Source organism: Nomascus leucogenys, chromosome 3 (assembly GCF_006542625.1).
Source record: "Nomascus leucogenys isolate Asia chromosome 3, Asia_NLE_v1, whole genome shotgun sequence".
Lineage (NCBI taxonomy): Eukaryota > Metazoa > Chordata > Mammalia > Primates > Hylobatidae > Nomascus > Nomascus leucogenys.
Window position 1 is genome coordinate 59,428,858 of NC_044383.1, and position 27,673 is coordinate 59,456,530.

The following is a 27,673-nucleotide window of genomic DNA, read 5'->3' on the forward strand; positions in this document are numbered from 1 at the left end:
GAAGTTCCCTTTGATTTGTTTGGGGTGAAGTATAGTCACCTGCAATCCTTCATAAAGTCTTCAGTCAGTTGTCTTCTAGAACTGTTGGCATGCACATATCAAAACACATCAGACTTTATGCTAAGGAGGCAGGGGATCTGTTTCATTAATCACCAAATAGAAAGAGCCTAGCAGTGGCCTGATGCGGTGCCTCATGCCTGTAATCCCAGCATTTTGGGAGGTTGAAGCAGGCACATCACTGGAGGTCAGACGTTTGAGACCAGCCTGGCCAACATGGTGAAACCCTGTCTCTACTAAAAATACAAAAAAAAAAAAAAAAAAAAAATTAGCCAGGCATGGTGGCAGGTGCCTGTAATCCCAACTATTCGGGAGGCTGAGGCAGGAGAATCTCTTGAAACCAGAGGCAGAGGTTGCAGTGAGCCGAGATCACACTACTGCACTTCAGCCTGGGAGACAGAGCGAGGCTCACTCTCAAAAAAAACAAAAAACAAAAAAACAAAACAAAACAGAGCCTCGCAGAATATCGAGCACGTAGTAGGCAATCACCACTGATTAAATAATCAGTTCAGTGAATGAACGAACTCATTAGGCACTCTTCAGTTTACTTTCCCTTCTAATTGATCAGTCAGCACTCATTAATATCTCACTGCCATTCTTATCTTTTAATTAGAAAAATTACTGTCCTGTTCTGAAATTATCAAATTACTAATATACTATCATTAACAATTGCTATGACAAAGTTTTCTCACTGCAAACTATTTATCCAATGAATGTTTGTTATTTACTAGCAGAATATGGCTTTATGCTTGCTCTTACAAGTTTAATAATAGGTAATATATTTTGACACATTGTAGGTCTCAGCAACTGGGACCTACTAGACATAATTCAATCTAACCAAACACTCAATATGTACAACACTCCATGGCATGAGCCTTGTACATAAAAGATCAACATGTAATTTCCCAGAAATCCCCCAAGCGATATAAAAGTGTTTAAACTATGATTATACTAAAAAAATCACAAGCATTGTATGACGTTTTCTGAAAAACTGTCTATAAGTTGTTTTTAAAAAGTTATCCATGTTAATCTAGGTTCTCTACAAAACAGATGGCAAGATGGCATTAAGTTTGAAAGAGATTTATTGGAGGAGATATCTGTGAATTATGAAGGAGGGGAGTAGGTAGGTTTTGACACCTGTGAAGGAGAGAGTGAAGGAAAGGAGTATGGGGTAGGAAGAATCTCAGGCAGTAGCATGTTTCTAAGAAAATTCTGGGCAATCTAGTGGGAAGTCCTTGTGCCAATGTTGCCCATCAGCGGAGTGGGTCAGTGTTAATAGTCCTGCCATTCTCACTCATTGGCTGGGAACAGCAGGAATGCAGTGGTAGATCCCATGGGGTAGCAGCTAGGGTTCTCAGTCAACTCTGCTTCTCACAGGAGGAGATCTGGGTGATGCATTTCCATGGCTACCGCATCATCTTTTGTAGGTACCAAATTGATAGTCTTCAAGTTTTTTCATGAATGTTTGATAGACATACAGACCACAAGTGTTTTCATGCCACCAAATTTTACCTATGTATTTGATACCATAATGAAACATGTTACTATTAATAGAGGTTAAGGCAGGAGAATCGGGAGGCTGAGGCAGGAGAATCGCTTGAACCAGGGAGTCAGAGTTTGCAGTGAGTGGAGATTGCACCACTGTAGTCCAGCCTGGGGACAGAGCAAAAAAAAAAAAAATCTTTCCTCTCACAATGCCTAGAGACTTGGAAAAATACATTCATAATTTAAAGAGAGTTAACACTTACTGAGAAGTATGTACTGTACTACACACTGCTCTAAGTGGCTAACATGTTGTGTTGGCTAATTTTATGTGTCAACTTGAGTAGGCCACAGGGTACCAATTTAAACATTGTTTCTGGATGTGTCTGTAGGGGTGTTTCTGAATGAGATTAGCACTGGAACTGGTGAACTCAGTAGACTGTCCTTCCCAATGTAGTTGGGCATTATCTAATACATTGAAGGCCTGAATAGGACAAAAGGTAGGGGGAAGAACTCACTCCCTTTTCTTGCCTCACTGCTTGAGCTAGGACATCTCTTCTCATCTTTTTTGCCCTCAGACTGGATTTATATCATAATTCCCCTGGTTCTCAGGCCTTTGGACTCAGACTGATTCACACCACTGGCTTTTTTGGGTCTTCAGGTGTTCAGCTTGCAGATGGCATTATTATGGACTTCTCAGCCTCTAGAACTGCATGAGCCAATTCCACATAATTTCTCTCTCTCCTATTGAAGAACCCTGACTAATACATGTTATTTATTCATTTAATCTTCTCAACTTCCCTGTGAAGTGAAAGTGAGACAGGAATAATACAGGGTGGTCACAGAAGAGCAGAAAATTCCAGGCAGCAGTTTTACATGATTAGCAAAAAGGAAATTGTTGAAATGGCTGCATAAACTAGGGGCTGATAAGATCCTGAAAAACCAGGGTGTGAGTCAAGTTGGCTAAGACTGACTGGACCCAGCATGGCACTGGATATGACCTAGGTTTCACCTAGGACCTCATTATATGCTCATTAACATACTAAAGCACACACAGAGAGTGCCATGACTATTCCGGGAACACCTGTATTTGGTGTAAAAGTCGGTGGCACCACAATTCCAAGAAATCTTCACCTTTTTCCAGGAATCTTCATGAATATTCCACCTCTTGGTTATAGAAACCCATGAAGGTAGAAGCCCTAAACTCCACTGAGTCACTCTCTCGAGTATGCCCACACTGCCCTTTCTTGAATGGGTGCTTTTCTTTTCTCTGCTTTTTATTTTTTTTTGAGACAGGGTCTTGCTCTGTCACCCAGGTTGGAGTGCAGTGGCACAATCTTGGCTCACTACCTCTGCCTCCCCAGTTCAAGTGATTCCCCTGCCTCAGCCTCCCAAGTAGCCGGGATTACAGGCCTGCATCACCACGCCCAGCTAGTTTTTGTATTTTTAGTAGAGACGGGGTTTCGCCATCTTGGCCAGGCTGGTCTCGAACTCCTGACCTCAAGTGATCGACCCGCCTCAGTTTCTCAAAGTGCTGGGATTACAGGCATCGAATATGTACTTTTTACTTTGCAATAAATCTCAGTACTTTCACTATTTTCTGACTTGTCCTTGAATTTCTTCTCATGATGGTATCAAGAGCCTGGACATCAGCTGGAGTTAAGGTCCCACCAGTGTTTGGGGACCTCCTACAGCCCACAAGTATCAAAAGTATTATTATCTCCAACTTACACATAAGGATATTGAAGCACAGAGAAGTTAAATAAGTTATCCAAGGTCACATAGGTAGTAAGAAGTAGAGTCAGAATTTGAACTCAAGTGATTGGGTAATTAATTAAGTCACTGGCTCCAAGTTAAAGATTTTCTGTTATTATTGTGGCCTTCTCAAACTATAATGTATTATTTAACTCACATGTTAAAAGCCACTATCCCCTAGCACACAGCAACACAATCATTTTTTAAAAATTATTTATGTGTCCATTTTATAAGAAACTGATTAATTTAAACTGAAAAATGATGAAGTAAAGGCCTACAGCTCTAAAAATCATTTCTAGGCTGGGCACGGTGGCTCACACCTGCAATCCCAGCACTTTGGGAGGCTGAAGCAGGTGGATCAACTGAGGTCAGGAGTTCGAGACCAGCCTAGCTAACATGGTGAAACCTTGTCTTTACTAAAAATGCAAAAATTAGCCAGGTGCAATGGTGGGTGTCTGTAATCCCAGCTACTCAGGAGGCTGAGGCGGGAGAATTGCTTGAACCTGGGGGGGCGGAGGTTGCAATGAGCTGGGATAGTGCCACTCCACTCCAGCCTGGGTGAGAGAGAGAGAGAAACTGTCTCAAAAACAAAACAAAACAAAACCAAGAATCATTTCTATACTCATTAAATTAATATATGTTAATGAAAAAATATTTTCCTTTTCCTATTTTTTTTTTTTGAGATGGAGTTTCACTCTTATTGCTCAGGCTGGAGTGCAATGGCACGACCTCAGCTCACCACAACCTCCACCTCCTGGGTTTAAGCCATTCTCCTGCCTCAGCCTCCAGAGTAGCTGGGATTACAGGTGCATGCCACCACGCCTGGCTAATTTTGTATTTTTAGTAAAGGCGATATTTCTCCCTATTGGTCAGGCTGGTCTCCCTTTCCTAATTTATAGCAGCATATTTTCTTTCAAAGCCATTATATATATATATATATATATTTAAACACATTATAGAAACTACACGACACAAAGGATATAAAGAAAGAAAATAATCAGAAATAAGTTAATTCAGATGTACATATTCAGAAAACAATATTGAGGTTAAAGAATATGCGACTTAAAAATCAATACAGCGTCCTTTTCGTTCCCAATCTCCATATCGGGTAGGTTCTGGGCCCCTGGGTCCACCTTTTTCTTTGGTCACTGGATTAACATCATCTGGAAATTCTAAGGAAAACGAGATATAAATAAAGCAGTTAATGGAGGCAGGAAAGGCCTTATAGTCAATTTAATTTAATTTATTTATGTATTAATTATTTTTTGAGACAGAGTCTCCCTCTGTTGCCCAGGCTGGATTGCAGTGGTATGATCTGGGCTCACTGCAACCTCTGCCTTCTGGGTTCAAGTGATTTTCCTGCCTCAGCCTCCTGAGTAGCTGGGATTACAGGTGCACGCCACCACGCCCAGCTAATTTTTGTATTTTTAGTAGAGAAGGGGTTTCACCATGTTGGCCAGGCTGGTCTCAAACTCCTGACCTCAAGTGCTCTGCCCGCCTTGGCCTCCCAAAGTGCTGGGATTAGAGGCGTGAGCCACCAAGACTGGCCTATGGTCAATTTTAAAGACAGGGTTGCTGATAAGCTAGATCTTACCAACGTGGTTACCATGCAGTCTTTAAATGAACTGTAAATGTGATTCTTTTTTCCTGAGTTTGAGAAGAGAATACAGAGTACAAATTTGTAAGACTTGAAAGGTCCTGAAATAAGATTACTTTGAAAGAGTCACTTTGACTTAATGCCACAGTTTTCTGACCAGTAAAATGGGGAGAACAATCATACTTCTCTCACTGTGTTGATAATTAAACAAGGTAATACATGTAAAGGGTTTAGCGTGGTGCCGGGTACATAGGAATGTCAATTAATCTTAGCTAGAGAATTACTGTTCCTCACCATAGGGTTTTGGCTTCAGCAACTGGTTGGCTGGTAATGCCATTTATAATCATAATAGTAATTATTCTTCTTAATACTATGTGTTCATAGTAGGAATCCCCATCACAAGCCAGGCTCAATTCTCAGTGCTTTATGTGCGCTAATCCATTTACTCTTCCTAACAATCCTATGGGACAAGAATAATTATTGTTCCAACTTTATAGATGAAGAAAATGAGCCACAAAGGGTTAAGAAAGTTGCTCCGTATCACATAGCTTCTAAGTGATAAAACTGAGTTTGAATTCAGACATCCTGGCTGCAGTCTTGTTCTCAGCCCATACACTATACTGCTCTGTATACGGAAAAAACAGGAGAGGAACCAACTATTAGACAGAGCCCTAATTCTTTGTTTTGTTTTGTTTTTTGAGATGGAGCCTAGCTCTGTTGCCCTGCTGGAGTAGTGGAGTGGCGTGATCTCAGCTCATTGCAGCCTCTGCCTCCTGGGTTCAAGCAATTCTCCTGCCTCAGCCTCCCAAGTAGCTGGGACTACAGGCGCACACCACTATGTGCCTGGCTAATAACTGTACTTTTAGTAGAGATAGGGTTTCACTATGTTGGCCAGGCTGGTCTCAAACTCCTGACCCCAAATGATCCACCCACCTTGGCCTCCCAAAGTGCTGGGATTAAAGGCATGAGCCACTGCACCTGACCCCTAATTCTTGTGTGTGTGTGTGTGTGTGTGTGTGTGTGTGTGTGTGTGATGGAATTTCACTCTTATTGCCCAGGCTGGAATGCAATGACATGATCTTGGCTCACTGCAACCTCCGCCTCCAGGGTTCAAGTGATTCTCCTGCCTCAGCCTCTCGAGTAGCTGGGATTACAGGTGTGCACCACCATGCCCAGCTAATTTTTTGTATTTTTAGTAGAGACAGGGGTTTTACTCTGTTGACCAGGCTGGTCTTGAACTCCTGACCTCAGGTGATCCACCCGCCTCAGCCTCCCAAAGTGCTGGGGTTACAGGCGTGAGCCACTGTGCCCGGCCACCTGGCCCCTAATTCTTAAACTATATCTATTTATTTATTTATTGTGGGCACTCTCCCAACACTTCCCATTCTTTCCCAGATTTACATTATCTTCAGCAATTATCACTAATTTAGTATATTTTTAAAACTTACTTTGATTATTGTCTGTCTCTCCCACTAAAATGTTAAGCTTCATTATGGTATAATTTTTTTGTGTGTTTTATCCATTGCTGTTTCAGCATTTGGCTCACAGAGGATACTTAATACGTATCATACGAATGAGTGAAGAGATTTATTCTCATCCTCATGGCCATCCTGGGGGCAGACAGTTTCATTCATTTATTCCACTATTACTCCACCGAGCCCTATGATAGCATGTAAAGGTGGGGTGAGGGATACAGTAGTGACCATGCAATAGAAGGCCCCTTCCCTCATAGGGCTCACAGAGTACTGAAGTAGGCCAAAAAAAAAAAAAAAAAAAAAAAAAAACGGCAAACAAATACATACAAGAATAACAAACTCTCGCAAGGCTTTAAAGGGAAAGTGCAAAGTGCCCTATCATCTCAGTTTCTTCTCATAAGGGCATTCTAAGGCAGGTGTTAGGAGGAAACTGAAACCCAGAGAGTAGAAGCCTCTGAGAGCTCCAGTTCAAACCCAGAACCTAAGTATCCAAACCCCATGGTTACTTAGGTCTCTCTCACATTCAATCCCTAGAGAAGTCAGTTATACTCCTGAGACACAGACCAAAAGGCAACCAGACTTTTGGGGGCATGGGTGTCACATTCCCTCAAGGTGGGTATTCTCTGCTGAGGTCGTCATCGTAGCTACTTACAGATGTTAAAACCTGTTCTACTGAGGAAGCACATAGCTTGGACTCTGGGAGAAGGTGTAGGGGCCAAGGAGAAACATCCTCCTTGCCCTCTGAAGGTCTGCCAAAAATCAACTGACAAAAGACAGATTAACAGAAGAAAAGGTATACGGCTTTTATTTTATCCTGCATAGCACGGGGAAACTGCAGGAGAATGATTACCCAAACTATATCTCTTTAGAAAACTAAATGATCTTCACCAAAATCATAAAGCCCCTCTATAGGCAAAAGAAAAAGGATACAGAATTTACAGTGAAAATTTTTCAAATATTCATTCTTTTATTCTTGTTATATTGTGAATAAACTCTCCCCCACACTCATCATCATTCTGTTTTCAAAAGAATTCCATGCTTTACTGCAATGCAAGTTGGCTTTTTCCTACTCTACAAATTCCCTCGAAGGCCTCTCTAATGGAAGTTCTTCTTTCTCACATATCTCTGTGGCTCACTGGATGTCTTAGCTTGAGCTTCCATAACAAAATACCATAGACTAGGTGGAGTAAACAGCAGAAACTTATTTTCTTACAGCTCTGGAGGCTGGGAGGCTGAAATCAGGGTGCTAGCATGGTTGGTTCTCATGAGGGCTTTCTTCCTGGCTTACAGATGGTCGCTTCTTGCTGTGTCCTCACATGGCGGAGAAAGAGAGACAGCAAGCTCTCTGGTATCTCTTTTTATAAGGGCACTATTCCTACCATGAAGAGATTCCCATCAGCTTTATTAAAGTATTGTCTGCTTTAATAATAAATAAATAATAAAATTCACCCATTTTAAGTATGCAGTTCAGTGAGTTTTAACAAATGTTGACAGTCATGTAAATAACACAAAGTGTAAAACAGTTCCATCCCTTCAAGAGTTACCCTACCTAATTATCTTCCAAGGCCCCATCTCCAAATACCATCACCTGGGGGGTTAGAGCTCCAACAGATGAATTTTGGGGGAACATAATTCAGTCCACAGCACTGGGGAAGAAAGAACAGGTCAAGATGTCCCTGCTCCTCACTGCTATTTCCAGCCTCTCATTCTAATGCCACACCTCTACAGCCTTTCCTTTTTGGAATTCTTACCATTTACTTACCCAGTGCTTTTCTCTAGTTTTATAATAAACTCAAAGATTCTTCTGTCTTCTTGGATGGGATCAATATCTGGTTCATAGTTTCATCTATCTCTCCCCATCATCCCTAATATCAACATCCACATTAGTAAATCATCACACATCGAGGCCACAGAGGTCACCAATCTCTTTCCTGATGACTTTCATATCTGCTTCTGCTGTCCGCTGGACTTTATTATTTTTTGAGTACGTTCCTCCTCCAAATCCCACACTCTTCTGAGCACTCTTCTTTCGGACCACACCCTTGTATCTTTCCATGTCTCTTCTTCCTCACATTTGTTAACCTAATTTTTGCCCTTATAATAGCCTACAGTTTTCTGAAACTTTTTGTTCTCACCATTACCACCCTGGTTCCTGCTCTCAGTGTCGAATTTTAGAACTAATGCAACAGAATCCCTCTTCCACATTATACTATGTGAAAGGAACCAGACACCAAAGACTACATATTGTAGAGTTTCATTTATATAAAATCCTAGAAAAAGCAAAACTGCAGTGATAGAGAACAGATCAATGGTTGCTGGGAGGAGATGGGGACAGGATGAACTGCCTTGTACCTCTTTAGGGGACAGAACTATTTTACACTTTGTGTGGTTTCCATGGCTGTAAACATTTGTTAAAACTCACTAGCCAGGCGTGGTGGCTCATGCCTGTAATCCTAGCACTTTGGGAGGCCGAGGCAAGCGGATCACGAGGTCAGGAGTTCGAGACCAGCCTGGCTAACATGGTGAAACCCCATCTCTACTAAAAATACAAAAATTAACCGGGCGTGGTGGCAGGTGCCTGTAATCCCAGCTACTCGGGAGGCTGAGGCAGGAGACTCGCTTGAACCCAAGAGGCAGAGGTTGCAGTGAGCTGAGATCACACCACTGCACTCCAGCCTGGGCAACAGAGCAAGACTCCATCTCAAACAACAACAACGACGACAACAACAACAACAAAAAAAACCTCACTCAACTGTATATTTAACATGGGTGAATTTTATCATATGCAGACTATATTTAATAAAGCTAATTAAAACAACCTCTATCCAAATACATTTCCTCACTGCTCACTGCATAAAGCCCTTACACTGTAACCTGGGATTTCAGGCCCTCCCAGATTTGAGCTGAACCTGCGTGTTTAGCTTTATATTCAGTTAATCCAAGCCTGTCTAACCCATGGTCCACAGGCTGCATGTGGCCCAGGATGGCTTTGAATGTGGCCCAACACAAATTTGTAAACTTTCTTAAAACATTGAATTTTTTTGTGTGATTTTTGTTTTGTTTTGTTTTTGTTTTTGTTTAGCTCATCAGCTATTGTTAGTGTATTTTATGTGTGGCCTAAGACAATTCTTCTTCCAATGTGACCCAGGGAAGACAAGAGATTGGACATGCCTGTATTAATTGAATATATATATAATTTACGCTGAAGCCAAAGAGGCCCATTAGCTGTGTCTTATAAGTGTTAATGTTCTGCAGCCTCTTTCTCTTTGACCATAGCTTTCTCCAGTTATTTTGAAATGTCTCCTCACCATACCTTATCTACTTATAAAAATTTTACTTTTCCGGCCAGGCATGGTGGCTCACACCTGTAACCCCAGCACTTTGGAAGGCCAAGGCAGGTGGATCACCTGAAGTCAGGAGTTCGAGACCAGCCTGACCAACATGGTGAAACTCCGTTTCTACTAAAAATACAAAAATTAGCCAGGTGTGGTGCCAGACGCCTGTAATCCCAGCTTCTCAGGAGGCTGAGGCAGGAGAATCGCTTGAACCCAGGAGGCGGAGGTTGCAGTGAGCCAAAATCGTGCCATTGTCCTCCAGCCTGGGTGACACAGCGAGACTCCAACTCAAAAAAACAAAAAATTATTTTTCCTTAGACCCCAGCTCAAATGTTATCTCTTGTCGACTTTTCTCTGATCTTTTTGTGTATCTCTTATGCTAGTTACCACATGATGTCCTGTTCATCGTTATTTACATTATCTCATCTTCCTTTCTTATTCATCTTTATATCAAGCAGGGTGCCTAGCTACAAACATTTTCCTTTATGATCTTAATAATGAAATCTACTCTTTTCAAGGAGACAATCTACACAGTTTTCTCAGAATAAAGTACATACTAGAGGCAGGGAGACAAGACTAGAAGGAAGGAAACAAGGAAGCAGAGAGGCTTGTTAGGAGACCAGTGGAGCTAGAGACAGCTTGAATTTGGGCCTTACTGGTAGGATGAGTAAGAGGGAATAAATTTGAGAGATGTTAAAAGGGTAGAAGCAACAGGACTTGGTTAGTGATCAGTCACAGGAGACAGTAAGAGGCAGGAGTGAAAGATTATCCCCAGATTTCAGGCTTGGGTGACTTGGCAGATGGGGTGGACTGGAAATCCAGAAGGAAGAGGAGGATATGAGATCAGGCAGGTGGGAGGGCTGAAGGTGAGCTGGAACAATGGGTACAGGATGACTTTAGTTTTGGAAATATTAATTTTGGACTTCTGGAATGTGCAAAGAAAGACATTCAGGAGGCAAATGGAGATAGGAGAGTGATGCTCAGGAAAGAGGTCTGATTATAGGTATAAATGTATGAATCACTAACACATAGGTGATATTTAAAATCATTTTAAGCCGGCCATGATGGCTCATGCCTGCAATCTCAGCACTTTGGGAGGCTGAGGTGGGAAGATCGTTTGAGCCCAGGAGTTCAAGACCAGCCTGGGCAACATACTGAGACCCTATCTCTTAAAAGAAACAAACAGAAAAATTAGCCAGGTGTGGTGGTGCGTGCCTGTAGCCCCAGTTACAGGAGAGGCTGAGTAGGGAACCCCAGGAGGTTGAGGGTGCAGTGAGCTGTGATGGCGCCACTGCACTTCAGCCTGGGTGACAGAGTGAGACTCTGCCTCAACCAATCAAATCAATCAAATAATTTTAGGGAAATATGAAATCTCCCTTGGAATACTTAGGGGGCTAAGAACAGAGGCCTGGCAAACACCCACATTTAGATGTTGGGCAGAGGCAGAGGAGCTCAAAAAGGAGCCCAGGAAGAAATTGGTGAAGAAATAGGGTGAGAAACTAAAGAAAGCATGCCAGGAATGGTGGCTCATACTTGTAATCCCAGCACTTTGGGAGGCCGAGGCAGAAGGACTGCTTGAGCCCAGGAGTTGAGGCCAGCCTGGGTAACATGGCAAGACCTCATCTCTACAAAAACATTTTTTAAATTAGGTGAGCATGGTGGTATGTGCCTGTGGTCTCACTTGCTCAGGAGACTGAGGCAGGAGGATAGTTTGAGCTGGGAAGGTTAAGGCTACAGTGAGCCATCTGTTCATGCCACTGCACTTTAGCCTGGGCAACAGAGCAAGACCCTGTCTCAACAAAACAAAACAAAACAATACACACACACATACATACACACACAAAAATGAAACTAAAGAAAGCATAATGGAAATCAAGGCAGGAGATTTCCAGAAGCAATAGTTAACACTGTCAAAGGTTGTGGATTGTTCAAATAAAACAAGGATTGAAGAGTACCTGCTGTATTTGGTGATGTTTGTCAGAAATTTCTAAGGGATGGTAGGTTCAACATAAACTTGAGTGATACAAGACTTACGCTGAATGCCAACCATTATGTCAAATAGATGATCAACTTTTGAAATGTGCTGGTTTTTGCTTTCTTTTTTTTTTTTTTAACTGTGGTAAAATATATATAACATAATATTTCTCATTTAACCATTTATAAGTGTACAATTTGGTAGTATTAAATACATTCACTGCCAGACACAGTGGCTCACGCCTGTAATCCCAGCACTTTGGGAGGCCGAGGTGGGTTGGTCACTTGAGGTCAGGAGTTCAAGACCAGCCTGGCCAACATGGTGAAACCCCATCTCTACTAAAAATACAACAATGAGCCGGTGTGGTGGTGTGCCTGTAATCCCAGCTACTCGGGAGGCTGAGACAGGAGTATTACATGAACCTGGGAGGCAGAGGTTGCAGTGAGCCGAGATTGTGCCACTGCACTCCAGCCTAGGTGAAAGAGTGAGACTCCATCTCCAAAACAAAAACAACAACAAAAATACATTCACAAGGTTGTACAACCATCACCACTATCTATACCTAAAACATTTTCATCTTCCCCACAATGAACTCTGTACTCACTAAACAATGACTTCTCCCTTAGTCCCCGGAGTCCTTGATAGCCTCTATTCTACTTGCTGTCTCTATGGATTTGCCTATTCTAGGTACCTTATATAAGTGGAATCATATATTTGCCCTTCTGGGTCCAGCTTATTTCACTAAACATAATGTTTTCAAGGTCCCTCCATGTTGTAGCATATATTAACATTTAATTGCTTTTTACGACTGAGTAGTTTTCCACTGGATGTATATGCTACATTTTGTTTAACGATTCATTTGTTCGTGAACATTGGGTTGTTTCCACCTTTTGGCTACTGACTGTTAATAATACTATGAACATAGTTACAGAGATATCTGTTCAAGTCCCTGCTTTCAATTCCTTTAGATACACACCTAAAAGTGGGACTGCTGGGTCAAATGGTAGTTCTATGTTCGATTTTTTGAGGAATGGCCATACTGTTTTCCACAGAGGCTGCAACGTTTTACATTCCCACCAGAAATGCCTGAGGGTTTCAATTTCTCCACATCCTTCCCAACACTTGTTCTTTTCCATTTTTTTCTATTATAGCCATCCTAGTGGGTATGAAGTAGTATCTCATAGTTTTGATTTGCATTTCCCTAATGATAATGATGCTGATGCTGAGCATCTTTTCATGTGGTTGTTGGCCATTTGTACATTTGTATACCTTCTCTGGAGAAATGTCTACTCAAGTACTTTGATATTTTTTATTTTTATTTTTTGTAGATTACTGGAGTTCTACACATACCCACATACATATCATATACACATATATCTTTTATTTATTTATCATACCTCATTATTCATACAGCAAAATATGTAAGTTAAGACTCAAGTGCTTTGCTATTTTTGACTTTTTGTTGAGTTATTGGAGTTCTTTATATATATAATATGTGTACATTACATATATAAAGTGGTTATATTTATTATACCTCATTATTCACATAAGATCTTCTTTGATACAAATAACATAACGTTCTTTGATACAAATAACTATCAAAGAAGGTCTCAACTTATATATTTTGTTATGTGAATAATGAGGTATAATAAATAAAACAAACATAATCAAATACCTGTCAGAGTCTTGAAAATCTTTTTTATTAAGAAATCTACATGTACTGATGGTCAATATGGTGATTTTACTCATTGTTGAAATGTGCTTTATTACTACAGAATTTAAGCAATAACATATTTCTTTCCTTTCACTCATTTTCTCAATAACTAAAACACTTTCCTTGATACTTCAAAAACTGAGAGGTGCTTTATTATACTTACTTTCCAGTGGTTCTTTCTCTACATGGGAATCCTCTGGTGCATCAAAACGACCTTCTGGTAACTTCGGCTTCTTAAGGGACTGTTTGACAAGTTCAGACTTTCCTCCTTGAGAAGAACTTGTTTTCCTCAGAGAATGACACAGAATGGGTGATCCTAGAAAAGTGGAGATAATAGAAAAATAGGAGCTGTTTATTTATTCCACTTTAAACATTTATAACATTTTATTTTTTTTTAGTTTATACATTCACATTTCTCAAAGTTCAAAAAGTACAAAAGGACGTAGAGTGAAAATTCTTCCTTCCTCTCCAGCCATTTCCCTTCCTGGAAGACCACCAGTTTGAAAAGAAGGGCTATGAAATAAATTAGTTAATCGTTATCAATATTGCAGAAACTTATATTAAAACATTAATTCCTATCTGAAGCAATGCCAAAAAACCAGGAGTTCAAATATTAAGAGTAACTTAGTAGTACAAACTTTTCAACGACAATATTTAGTATTCAAATCTCTAAAAGTCAGAAGTGGCTACATTTAAATCCTAATCAAGGTCCTCTTTTCCTGTCAACTAAAACTTAAAGAATACATCAAGTTGGGCACGGTGGCACGCACCTGTAGTCTCAGTTACGCAGGAGGCTGAAGAGAGAGGATTCCTTGAGCCCAGGAGCTCAGTTCTAGTCTGGATAACATAGTGAGACCATGTCTCTAAAAAAACATTGTTTTATGGGGAAAGAAGTCCCTATTTGATAAATGGTGCTGGGATAGTTGGCAGCTATGTGCAGAACAATGAAACTGGACCCCTATTTGTCACCACACACAAAAATTAACTCGAGATGGAGTAAAGATTTAAATGTAAGACCTCAAACTGTAAGAATCCTAGAAGAAAACCTAGGAAACACTCTTCTAGACATTGGTCTTGGGAAATAATTTATGACTAAGTCCTCAAAAGCAACTGCAACAACAACAACAACAACAACAAATTGACAAATGGGACTTAATTAAACTAAAAAGCTTTTGTAGAGCAAAAGAAACTCTCAACAGAGTAAACATACAACCTACAGAATGGGAGAAAATATTTGCAAACTACACATCTGAGAAAAGTCTCATATCCAGAATCTATAAGGAACTTAAACAACTCAACAAGCAAACAACAACCACACTAAAAAATGGACAACAGACATGAAGAGACACTTCTCAAAAGAAGACATACAAATGGCCAACAAACATATTAAAAAATGCTCCACATCACGAATTGGTAGATAAATGCAAATTAAAATCATAATGAGAGACCATGTCACATCAGTCAGAATGGCTATTATTAAAAAGTTAAAAAACAACAGATGCTGGTGAGGCTGTAGAGAAGAGGGAATGCATATATACTGCTAGTGGGAATGTATCTTAGTTCAGCCACTGTGGAAAACAGTTTGGAGATTTCTCAAAGTACTTAAAACAGAACTGTCATTTCACCCAGCAATCCTGTTACCGGGTATATACCTAAAAGAAAACTACTCATTTTTCACACCAGAAAGACACATGCACTTGCATGTTCACTGCAGCACTATTCACAATAGCAAAGATGTAGAATCAACCTAGGTGATCATCAATAGTGGACTGGATAAAGAAAATGTGGTACATATATACCATGGAACACTATGCAACCATAAAAATAATGAAATCATGTCCTTTGCTGCAACATAGATGCACCTGGAGGCCATTATCCTAAGTGAACTAATGCAGGAACAGAAAACCAAATATTGCATATTCTCACATATAATTTTCTAATTCTACAGAGTGAAACACTGGATACTCAAGAACATAAAGAAGGCAACAACAGAAACTGGGTACTACTGTCAGGGAGGGAGGAAGGGGATGCAAGGGTTGAAAAACTAACTTTTAGGTACTATGCTCATTACCTGGGTGATGGGATTATTCGTATCCCAAATCTCAGCATCACACATATACCCAGGTAACAAACCTGCACATGTACTCCCTGAATCTAAAATAAAACTTGGGATTTTAAAATGTACTGGGTGTCTGCAACGCGTAAATGAGATCATTTTCTCTCTAGTTTCTAGAGAGAGTTGAACTTTCAGTGCTATGAAAGTTATCCAAACCCTCGTTGGGATAATATTCAGCAAGGGCAAAACCACAGGGAAAAAAGTGATCTCAGTGTTAGGGGTTTCCAGCTTCCTAAAGAAACTGCTTTAGAAGCAGATAAATTTGAGTACAGTTCTAGCTACACCTCTGTGGCAAACAGAATAATGGCCTCAAAGATAATCAGAATCCAATACCCAGAATCTATGAATAGGTTTGGTTACATGGTGAAGAATTTTGGTAGCAGACAGAATTAAGGTGGCTAATCAGATGACCTTAAAATAGGGAGATTATCCAGGATTATAGGGTGGGTCAATGTAACCACAAGGGTCCTTTAAAAGAGAAGACAGGGTTGGAAGACAGAGCAGACCCGATGTTGCTGGCTTTGAAGATGGAGGAAGGGGGCAAGCCAAGGAATGTGGGCAGCCTCTAGAAGCTAAAAGAGAGAAGGAAATGGATGTGGCCTCCAGAAGGAACACAGCCCTGCTAACTCTCTGGTTCCAGCTCAGTGAGACCTCTTCCAGACTCCTGATCTCCAAAACTGTAAAATGTGTTAAGCCACTAAATTTGTGGTAATATGTTATAGCAGCAATAGGAAACAAATGCAACCACTTACTAGGGGTTGGATGTTGGTCAAGTTACCCTTTCTGTTTCCTTCCCTCTAAATAGAAAAATTACAGTACCTATCACATGAGATTGCTGAATAAATGGGACAATTTATGCACTTAGTATAGTGACAAATAGTATTTATTGTTATTGTGATGGAATTATCTGTAAGCTCTTGACAGCATTACATATTAGAATGTTTTTTTCATTACACATATTTTTCTCATATTCTAGTCATCACTACATAACCCTACCTTGTTTAAAGAAACAGACACAAACACATATGCATACAAGTGGTTAAGATAAATATGTGTATGTCTGTGTATGTGTACACATTGAGCAAGTGCATCAATAACTTGAGCCTAACTCTGGGATGTAATAAGTTAATTTGTATAAGGGTTTCTGGTGAAGAACAGAAAACTGTTATCTTGGGGAAAGCAAGGAGGAGCAAAGTGTAAGTTGGAGAAACTGGTCCCTAATATGACCTTGCAGACTTCTGAAGGACTTTATCTGTAGAAAGAGGGTTTACAAGGAAAAGTTGAAAGACCAGTTTTCTCTCTGAGGCCATTGGAAACATAAACAGAACTATTTTTGTAGTCAGGTAACAGTGTGACAGAACACAGGGGAAGATAACGCCCCTCATTTCTGTACAGTAAAAGATAAGATGGGACACTGTGCTCCTTGGTACCTGCAGGCTTTACAGCTTTCGACACAAGTGTGTGCACATCATCCTGCCAGGGGTGCTGGTAGTGAAGCACATACAAGTAGCTTCAAAGGCAGACCAAAAGAAACAAGGGCATGCCAGATGAGGAGCTAAGCCCAAGGACCACTCCTGTTAATTCTGCCTATTAAATAGTAGGTGTTAAGCAATAGTAACTGTATTCATGTTAGTATTACATTTTGGCTATCAGCAGACTTTTGACTACCTCGACTACACGGGAAATAGCTGACAAACTTAAAACAAAAGCCTCTTTTAACAACATCACGAAATAACAACCATAAAGGCCATCTCTTCTACTTCAAGGGGTGGTTTGACTTTATCCAAACCTATTTAGAATTGTGTTTACATGGACATAATAGACAAGAAGAAAACCTTCTAAAAGAAGAAACAATAAAAGCAAAAGAATGACTCTCTCTCTCTCTCTCCCTCTCACACACACACACACACACACACACACACACACACAAACAACACACAACTCAAAACTTTTGTCTCTGGTAATTTGATAAATCAGAAATGCCAAAACTCTACAGCCATAAAATACCTAAAAAGGTAAAACAAAATCAAACGTCTTCTACATCAGAGATAGAACCTTTACGAAAGTAAATAATGATAAATTGAAAAGACAGTCCAGTGAGGTAAACACAAAGTGAAACGGCTACACTTACTGTGTCTTTCTTTTCTTTTTTGAACAAAAAAAAAAATTAGCCACTACACCCAGCTAAGTTTTTGTATTTTCAGTAGAGACAGGGTTTCACCATGTTGACCAGGCTGGTCTTTTTTTTTATTTTCAGACACAGTCTCACTCTGTCCCCTCTGAGATGGTGCCACTGGAGTGCAGTGGCACCATCTCAGCTCATTGCAACCTCCACTTCCAGGGTTCAAGTTATTCTTGTGCCTCAGCCTCCCGAGTAGATGGGATTACAGGCACTCACCAATACGCCGAGCTAATTTTTGTATTTTTAATAGAGATGGGGTTTCGCCATGTTGGCCAGGCTGGTATCGAACTCCTGACCTCAAGCGATCTGCCTGCTTTGGTCTCCCAAAGTATTGGGATTATAGGCATAAGCCACGGTGCAAAGCCTTCTTGTGTCTTTCTTGCCTAGATCTTAGGATACAGAGCTTTCAGGACAGCAGGGAGATGACAGTCTCTTAAACTCAAGCAAAATAGAAAGCACAGGAGAAGCCAGGACTCAGGGAGGCTCACATACTGAGAAAAGAAAGTGAACTGGAAGATTTTTGTTGTTTTTTGAAACAGGGTCTTGCTCTGTTGCCCAGTCTCGAGTGTAGTGGCAGAATCATGGCTCACAGTAGCCTTGATCTCCTGGGCTCAAACCGTCTTCCTGCCTCAGCCTCCTCAGCAGCTGGGACTACAGCCACACAACACCATGCCCAGCTAATTTTATTTTTTGTAGAGATGAGTGTCTCACTATGTTGCCCAGGCTAGTCTTGAACTCCTGAACTCCTGATCCTCTTGCCTCCCAAAGTGCTGGGATTACGGGTGTGAGCCACCACACCCAGCTGAAAGATTTAAAACAGAGATAAAAACCACCTGGGGGATTCTGTTAAAATGCAGATTCTGAGTAGTTCTAGGTGGGACTTGTATTCTTGCATTTTTAACAAGCTCCCGGGTGATGCTTATGATGCTGTTCCAAATAGCAAGGAACTAGAAGAAAGACAGTTAAGGAAGGAAAAGTGTCTACTTTAACCTTGGTTCTGAGTGAAGATGTGAAAAAAAGAAGCCCCTCTGAGATTCTGAAGCCACTGGCTGACCCACACCTGTGTTTAGGCCTAACTACACACTAGCTGTATCTTCCAAAAATCCCTAAGCATCTTTTTTTTTTTTTCTTTTTTTTTGAGATGGAGCCTTGCTCTGTCACCCAGGCTGGAGTGCAGTGGTGTGACCTCAGCTCACTGCAACCTCCGCCTCCCAGGTTCAAGCGATTCTCTTGCCTCAGCCTCCCAATAGCTGGGATTACAGGCATGTGCCACCATGCCCAGCTGATTTTTGTATTTTTAGTAGAGATGGGGTTTCACCATGCAGGCCAGGCTGGTCTCGAACACCTGACTTCAGGTGATCCACCCGCCTTGGCCTCCCAAAGTGCTGGGATTACAGGCATGAGCCACCGTGCCCGGCCAGCCTAATCATTTTTCATCATCTCTTTTTGCTTAATTACTTTTGGCTTTGCAAAAGTTTTTTTTAGGCTGAGCACAGTGGCTCACACCTGTAATTCCAGCACTTTGGGAGGCTAAGGTAGGAAGATTACTTGAGGTCAGGAGTTCCAGACCAGCTTAGCCAGTAAGGTGAAACCCCATCTCTACTAAAAATACAAAAAATTAGCTGGGCGTGGTGGTGGGCACCTGTAATCCCAGCTACTTGGGAGGCTGAGGCAAGACAATCACTTGAACCATGTGTGCAGAGGTTGCAGTGAGTGAGATCACGCCACTACACTCCAGCCAGGGCGAGAGAGCAAGACTCTGTATTAAAAAAAAAAAAAGAAGAAAAGAAAAAGAAAAATTAGGCCAAAAAAAAAGAGAAAGAAAAACACAGAAATTCAGAAATAACAAACCTAAAACACACACAGAGCCACGAGTCTGAACAGAGGAATGTAATTGTATCAGTAATTATAAGGGTAAAGAGACTACTAGTCTGCAAAACAACAAAAACCCCCATACAAACAAACCAGAAACCAGCCATATGCTGTTTATGTGAGATGCACCATTTGCATGTTAAAAAAAAAAAACCACGGAAAATGGAAAAATAAAATAAGAAAAAAATGAATATAAAAGATAACATAATTTACAATGTAAAAATAACTTTCAATATAGTCTTCATTTTTTAATTGATAAATATTATATACATTTATGGTGTACAGCATGTTTTGAAATATGTATATATTGTGAAATAGCTAAATCAAGCTAATACATGCCTTAACTCACATATCTATCAATTATTTGTGATGAGAAAATTTAAAATCCACTTTCAGCAATTTTCAAGTATACAATACATTAACTATAGTCACCATGTTGTACAATAAATATCCTTTGCATAACTTATAACAAAGAAGATCAACAATAAACAAAGGTTGGTGCTCTGAAAAGACTGAAAGTGTTCCAGCCTGGCCAGTATGGTGAAACCTCATCTCTACTAAAAACACAAAAATTAGCCAGACATGGTGGTGCACGCCTGTAATTCCAGCTACAAGGCTGAGGCAGGAGAATCACTAGAACCTGGGAGGTGGAGGTTGCAGTGAGCCAAGATTGCACCACTGCACTCCAGCCTGGGCGACAGAGCAAGAAAAAAAACTGAAAGTGTTGTAAAACCTTTGGTAAGGCTACCATAAAAAAACAAGAGAAAGCAAAATAGGTAATATGAGAAAAAGAGAGTACATAATTATATGGAGAGCAGAAAATTTAAAAAAAATACCAGAAACTTTACGCCTATATATTGAAACAATACAAAATGGAAATCTTTCCAGAAAAAGTTAACTTACCAAAACTGACTTAAGAAGAGGAAACCTGATAAATATAATAATAACCATTGTAGAAGTTAAACAAGTAATTTAAAGTCTTCCCTCGAAGAGAAGAGCAGGTCTAGACAGTTTTGCAGGTGAGTTGTTACAAACCCTCAAGGAACAGATAATTCCAATCTTAAACAAAATCTAACAAAGAAGGGAAAAGGGTGAGTAGAATCCCCAATACATTATATGAGGCTAGAATAACCTTAATATTAAAACCAGGGAAGGCCGGGCGCGGTGGCTCACATCTGTAATGCCAGCACTTTGGGAGGCCAAAGCAGGCGTATCACGAGGTCAGAAGTTTGAGATCAGCCTGGCCAATATGGCTCTACTAAAAATACAAAAATTAGCTGGGCGTGGTGGCGTGCACCTGTAATCCCAGCTACTCAGGAGGCTGAGGTAGAATAACTTGAACCTGGGAGGTTGGGGTTTCAGTGTATAACAGAAGAAAATTACAGGCCAATTTCTAAACAAAATATAAGCACAACAAATACAACATTATATTTAAAAATATAATCACCATGATCCTTTGGAATATTTTCTAGGAATGCAAGTGATTCACTATCAGAAAAATCTGTAACTTACCACCTCAACAGATTAAAGCAGAAAATGATAAACACCTCAGTAAGATGAAGAAAAATCAATTCAGTAAACTTCAAGATTTATTTATCATTAAAAAACAAATACAAATACATAAACAAAAACAAAACAAGATCCCAAAACTCTACATAGAAAGGGACTTCCTTAACCCCAAAAGGGTATAACTGTAGCTAACACCACTTTTTTTTTTTTTTCATGTTCCATGAAATTTTATTTCACAAAGGCTTGGACTCTGAAGACCCACAGTTACGGATCATTAAATCCAGTAAGTAAATATAAATCCAAAATAAAGAGCTTTAACAAAAACATAAGACAGTGATTTTTTTGTTTAAAAGAACAGAGTTATTTGGGAGATAGCTAGAACTCTTCCCTGAGGATTCGTTTATAAAACATGCCCTAAAAGTTATTAGGAGATGGTGACTTAAAAAAAAAAGTAGCAATTTTATCTAAATGACTGCAATATCACACCTTAATGATAAAATACAAATGCATTCCCTGTATAATCATAAACAAGATAAGTATGCTTGCTGTCATCACTTCTAGTCAACATGGTGCTGGAAATCTGAGCAAAGAAAAGAAAAACAAAAGAAAAAGATATAAGGATTAGACAGGGAGGGCGGGGGGCACGGTGGCTCATGCCTGTAATCCCAGCACTTTGAGAGGCCGAGGCGGGTGGATCACTTGGCTAACATGGCAAAAACCCATCTCTAAAAAAAATACAAAAATTAGCTGGGTATGGTGGCGCACACCAGTAATCCCAGCTCCTCGGGAGGCTGAGGCAGGAGAATCACTTGATCCCAGGAGGTAGAGGTTACAGTGAGCAGAGATTGCGCCACTGCACTCCAGCCTGGGTGACAGAGCAAGACCCTTTCTCAAAAAAAAGGATTAGACAGGGGGAAACTAGACTGTCACCATTTGCAGATGATATGAATGTCTATGCAGCAAAGTCCCCAAAATCTGCAAAGTAAATTACTTAAATTAATAAGGTAATTTAGATACAAAATCATTAAGCATCATGTTTCTGTATATAAACGACAATCAGAAAATAATAAGATTTATTACAAAGTTATGGCTATAGTTATCAAGACAGTATCAGCACAGGAGTAGACAAATAGGTCAATGGGACTGAGAAAAGAGCCAAGAAATAAACGTATGCATATATGTATAAGTAAACTTGATTTATGATGGCTGGCATTATATCAGTAGGGGAAAGGTCCTATAAATACATGAACCTGGGACAAGTGTTTGATATGAAAAAAATGAAAACTGGTTTCCTGCCTCACACCATACACAAACATCAATTCCTGGTAGAATAAAGGCTTAAATGTGAAAAGCAAAAGTATAAACCTTTGAGAAGAAAATATAAGAGATTATGTCTATGACTTTAGGGTACAGAAGGGTTTCTTAGACAAGACCACAAGGCAGTAACAATAAACAAAAGGATCAAGACAAAATTTTACAGATAAAATTATAAACATCTGTTTATTAAGATACCTTTTATATTGAAGCTGCACGACTGCACATGCAGACCCATTATTCTATTCTGCCTAGTAGTGACAGAAACAAACCACAAATTGAGATATTTGACACTTAACATAACTAAAAAAGGTTTAGCATACAAATATATGTAAAGAAGATAAATAAGAAGCAATTGGTTAAGAAAAAAGGCCGTGCGTGGTGGCTCACGCCTGTAATCCCAACACTTTGGTAGGCCGAGGCTGGTAGATCAACTGAGTTCATGGCAAAACCTTGACTCTACCAAAAATACAAAAAATTAGCTGGGCGTGGTGGTGGGCGCCTGTAATACCAGCTACTCAGGAGGCTGAGGCAGGAGAATCGTTTGAACTCAGGAGGCAGATGTTGCAGTGAGCTGAGATCTCGCCATTGTACTCCAGCCTGGGCAACAAGAGTGAAACTCCGTCTCAAAAAAAAGAAAGCAAAAAGAAAGAGGTATCTCACAAAAAGTTAATATTTGAAAAGATGTTTTACTTCTTTAATCAGAGAAAAGCAAAATCACAATGAGGTGTCATTTCATCACCCTGTAGGCAGCCAAAAATTAAAACCTAAGGCAAAATTAAGTTTTGGCAAGTTTGTGGAACAACAGGAACTCTAATACACTGCTGGTAGAAGTGAAAATTGCTATAGAATTAGAAAATGCCGTTACACCTTGGCATCATATTGTAATATTGAAAAGACCTATACCATACTCCAGGAATTCCACTCCTTCCACTAATGCACAAATAAGGTACACAACAATGTGTAGCAGCCAATCCTGGTGTTTCTGGAATTACCCAAATGTCCTTTGAGAAGGGCATTGGAAAATGTATCACATGTTCACACAGTTGAATGAATAACTACAACCTCATACGTCAATGTGAATCAATCACAAAACACAGCGTTAACTGAAAAAAAAATCAACAATATGAAACCACTTATATAAAGATTAAAACACCAATTGCACAGTTGTATCAGGAAGCAGCAAATAGAGACCTCCTTGGCAATTTCTTAAATTGGAGGATGAGTTCATAGATGCTGGTTGTGCTTTGTAGCTTACATGTGTGCTACGTGTGTGTATATATATATATGGAATAATTCATAATTGTTTAAAACTAGTTAAAGGGGGTTGTTGAATGAACCCTACAAAATTTTAACGTTATTACCTTGAGGTTTGGATAATGTGGGACTTTCATTTTCTGTATTATTTATTTCTGGACTATTTAAAACTTATACAATTAAGTAAAATATTTGTATTTGGGGAAAATGATTGCACAAAGGAAAACAAATTGCACAGAAATCCGGCGCCATTTGAGGGCAATAATTATTGTTTTCAACTTACATAACTTCTCCAGGTGTCACACATTAAAATTGTTTTGCGGGCTGGGCGCGGTGGCTCACGCCTGTAATCCCAGCACTTTGGGAGGCCGAGGCGGGCGGATCACGAGGTCAGGAGATCGAGACCATCCTGGCTAACACGGTGAAAACCCGTCTCTACTAAAAATACAAAAAATTAGCCAGGCACGGTGGCGGGCCCCTGTAGTCCCAGCTACTCAGGAGGCTGAGGCAGGAGAATGGCGTGAACCTGGGAGGCAGAGCTTGCAGTGAGCCGAGATTGCGCCACTACACTCCAGCCTGAGGGACGGAGCGAGACTCCATCTCAAAAGAAATAAATAAATAATATTATGTTTTGCATAGTCTGGGCTGCTAACTGTATTATCTTGAGAAAAATTTCCAACAATGGGTTTAAAAATGTTGGTTTTACTGAAAGCATGAATGCTTTTTCTGTACTAACAATTCCTGGCTTCATCTAATTTACGTTATACTTATTTGCCTTTGGCTCACTTCTGCACTTTACCCATTTTTAAAAGATAAACTGTAAACTGCCACAAATCCTTTTCTGCTGGAGCCTGGACCAGGAGTGCGGATTCCTGTAAATAATGATGTAAATAAATAAATAAGTAAATCAATGACTCCCATTCCCAAAGGGCCTTCTTTTCCATTTTTCTCAGGGGCATCAAAGTGCGGTGTGCCCTGAGAGCTCCCACAGGAACAACCCGGAACGTTTGTGGTCCTGTTGGGCCACCGCGGGCTCGGTAGGAAGCGGACGTCCCGGGGGCTGAAAGGGCCTTAGCGATCTTCTCGCTGTAGTCCCACCCGAGACCCGGGGCGCTGCAGGGACCTGTCCAGGCCACCGGGTGGGCGCCTGGGCGGGAGAAGCTGGGCAGCCCCTGGCAACACCGAACGGCCGGGACACACGCGGCTTCCTCCGCGGGAGGCGCTTCTCTCTGCGCCTGGGCCTTCACGACCCCTCCCGCGACCGTGGCCCGAGGCCAGGTGCTTACTTGCCGCTCTCCACGCAGTGGCCGAGACCCAGCTAAGCAACCAGGGAAGCCTCGATGGGGTCATGGCGCCGACTCCCCGAGCCTCCGCGCAGGCGCAAAGCAGTAGGGGGAGGAGCAGGCGACAGGACCCGGAGCCTCCCTGCAGAGGGCGGGGCCTCCGTGGCCGGTGTTAGAAAAGGAGTTAGAGGCTTGCCTCGGCTCTTTGGCCAAGAGAGACCCAAGCTACCTTGAGCCCGGTGTTAAAACGCCAAATCGTGGCTGAAGTTAGAAGAGGGAATAATTCCATTCCGTTCATGCTTGTCAGTCTGAGCCGAAAGGTCCCGTGGAAGATCCCTTTCATAGTTTACAAAGATTGAGCGCCTTTTACTCTCTCACTCTAAAATGCTTCTTTTACCTAATTCTCCCTGTTTTGTGTTTTAAATCTTTGTTCAGTCAGCTCCTAGTTCGTCCATTCTGACCGACTAACCAGATGATATGAAAGGCGACATTTTTGAATGAGTTGCAAAGCAAGAAAAGGCTCTCCATCCAGGCCAGGATCCAGTGCAAGGAGCTCTGCCACTTGGCCCTTACATCCCACCAGCTCTAATAGCGTTGAGTGGATGTGGCAAACCTGGATGCTTTGTGCAACTCGTGGAAATCTTTACAGAATCATAGCGAAGGCCCCCAGAATTCTGGAATTTTGTCTTTTCTTTTAAAGAAAAGTATCTGGTTAGCTATTGCGCCTTGGTAGTGTCTGACCATGTGACGTCAAGTGGTTATACGATCGAAGCTTCTGATCATGAACTGAGACTTATCTGGTTCTCCTAGATAAGGAGATCCTTTTAAGAAGAGAAAGTGGGCCGGGCACGGTGGCTCACTCCTGTAATCCGAAAACTTTGGGAGGCTGAGGCGGGTAGATTACCTGAGGTCAGAAGTTCGAGACCAGCCTGGCCAACAAGGCAGGCTCTACTAAAAATACAAAAATTAGCTGGGCGTGGTGGCACATTCCTGTAATCCCAGCTACTTGGGAGGCTGAGGTAGAAGAATCGCTTGAACTCGGGAGGCGGAGATTGCAGTGAGCAGAGATCGTGCCACTGCATGCCAGCCTTGGAAACAGAGCAAAACTCCATCTCAAAAACAGAAAAAGAAAAAAGAGAGAAAGTGGGATACACAGAACTGGGCCAGAGTCAAAACGGAAACAGTTTTCTTTTGTAGGGAGCTCACAGTCCTAAGGTCATGCTTTTGACCTTTAGCTTATATCTACAGTTTAATAATGAATTCCTTGTGACTAGTTGACTGAGGAAAAAATTCAAAGTCGGATGATGGCTTTGCTCAATAAACTGGCCCAGCTGGCAACTGACTGCTTTTCATATTTAGAGCCTCACTTAACAGAGGCCCTGAAGGAACAGAAGAGGGAAAAAAAATTCTTTCCAGCATGCATAACAGCTTATTTATGTATTTTATGTTTTTACAAGCACGCGTCACCACACCTGGCTGATTTTTCTATTTTTAGTAGAGACGGGTTTTCGCCATGTTGACCAGGCTGGTTTCGAACTCCTGGCCTCAAGGGATCCACCCCTCTCAGCTTCCCAAAGTGCTGGGATTACAGGTGTGAGCCACTGTGCCTGGCCAGAATTTAGCTTATCTTGTATGCTTTGCCTAAAAAGAGACATGGCTTGAGATAAAAATCTACATCATTTCATAGGCAGTGACTGGTTTGTCAAGTGCTGGGAACTGGGAATGTAAAAGTTTTGGACTAGGTCTTTGGAATAGGACCTCTCAAAGTGGTCCCAAAGCATGAAAACATTTGGGTCCTATTGAATGTTAAAAAAAAAAAAAAAGGCTCCCATTGCAGAAGGGCTCTTAATCAGAACAAGATTATTAGTTATCTATTGCTGCCTCACAAATTATCCCAAAATTTATTGGCTTAAAACAATAAACAGTTATTCTCTCACAGTTTTTGTGGATCAGGAATCTAGAAGCCAGAGTGACTATGGTTCTGGGTCCCAAATAAGGTTGCAGCCAAGCTGTTGGCTGAAGTCCCAGTCTCGTATAAATGGACAACTAAGGGAAGATCTGCTTCCAAGCTCATTCGCATGATTATCGGCAAGATTTGGTTCCTTGTGGACTTTGGACTGGAAACCTTCTCAGTTATTTGTTAAGTGGGCTTCTCCAAAAGCTATCTTGCAACATGGCAGCTGGCTTTCCACAGGACAAATGAACTAAGGAGCAAGAAAGACCACTCGAAATGGAAGCCCTGAACTTCTGTAATCTCATCTCGGTAGCAATATCCCACCACTTCCACTGTATCCTATTATTAAGTCCAGCCCACTCTCAAAAGGGGATTACACAAGGGCTGCAACAGTGACCCATTCTGTGGACATCACTCAGCCTCCTTCCCCCACAACAGGTGTGGACTCAGTAACAAGGTAGCCGTGGTGGCAAGAATGGAGACATACATGTACTTTTAACACAGTCTTTCTTCTGCCATGACTGATTGGCTACTACCACTACTTGCCAACTGCAGTGACCAACTTGATCCCCTGATATACTTTTATGTGGTCTGGGTGGCAGGTCTGCTTACAATGAAATCCTGCTGTTATGAAGGAGGTAGCAATTTGTTCTTACAGGAAGAGACAATTATTCTGCATTTAGATTGTTTTCCCTGATTTATGCTTATTATATACTTCACCTGTGGACTTACTGAATACCTTAACACACTACTCCATATTTAATACAATATCCTATACAACACTGCTTCTTACCAA

The 27,673-nt window shown here is 41.0% G+C and overlaps 1 protein-coding gene across 1 annotated transcript; it reads right to left on the minus strand.

The window, feature by feature from the left end:
• Positions 1–3,493: 3,493 nt before the first annotated feature.
• On the minus strand, positions 3,494–25,009 carry SDHAF4 (succinate dehydrogenase complex assembly factor 4). Its single transcript, XM_003271095.3, has 3 exons — positions 24,927–25,009; positions 13,554–13,706; positions 3,494–4,466 (listed from the first exon to the last, which is right to left on the minus strand). Exons 1-3 carry the CDS (start codon positions 24,988–24,990, stop codon positions 4,357–4,359), a joined length of 327 nt encoding a protein of 108 aa, XP_003271143.1. The 5' UTR covers positions 24,991–25,009; the 3' UTR covers positions 3,494–4,356.
• Positions 25,010–27,673: the final 2,664 nt, after the last annotated feature.

Excerpts from the sequence above, each read along its gene's own strand:
- SDHAF4 (XM_003271095.3), bottom strand. The coding sequence starts at position 24,990 with ATGACCCCATCGAGGCTTCCCTGGTTGCTTAGCTGGGTCTCGGCCACT. Across the intron at positions 13,707-24,926 it reads CACTGCGTGGAGAGCGGCAA|GATCACCCATTCTGTGTCAT; the intron begins GTAAGCACCTGG and ends CCACTTTTCTAG. Across the intron at positions 4,467-13,553 it reads AGAGAAAGAACCACTGGAAA|AATTTCCAGATGATGTTAAT; the intron begins GTAAGTATAATA and ends CGTTTTCCTTAG.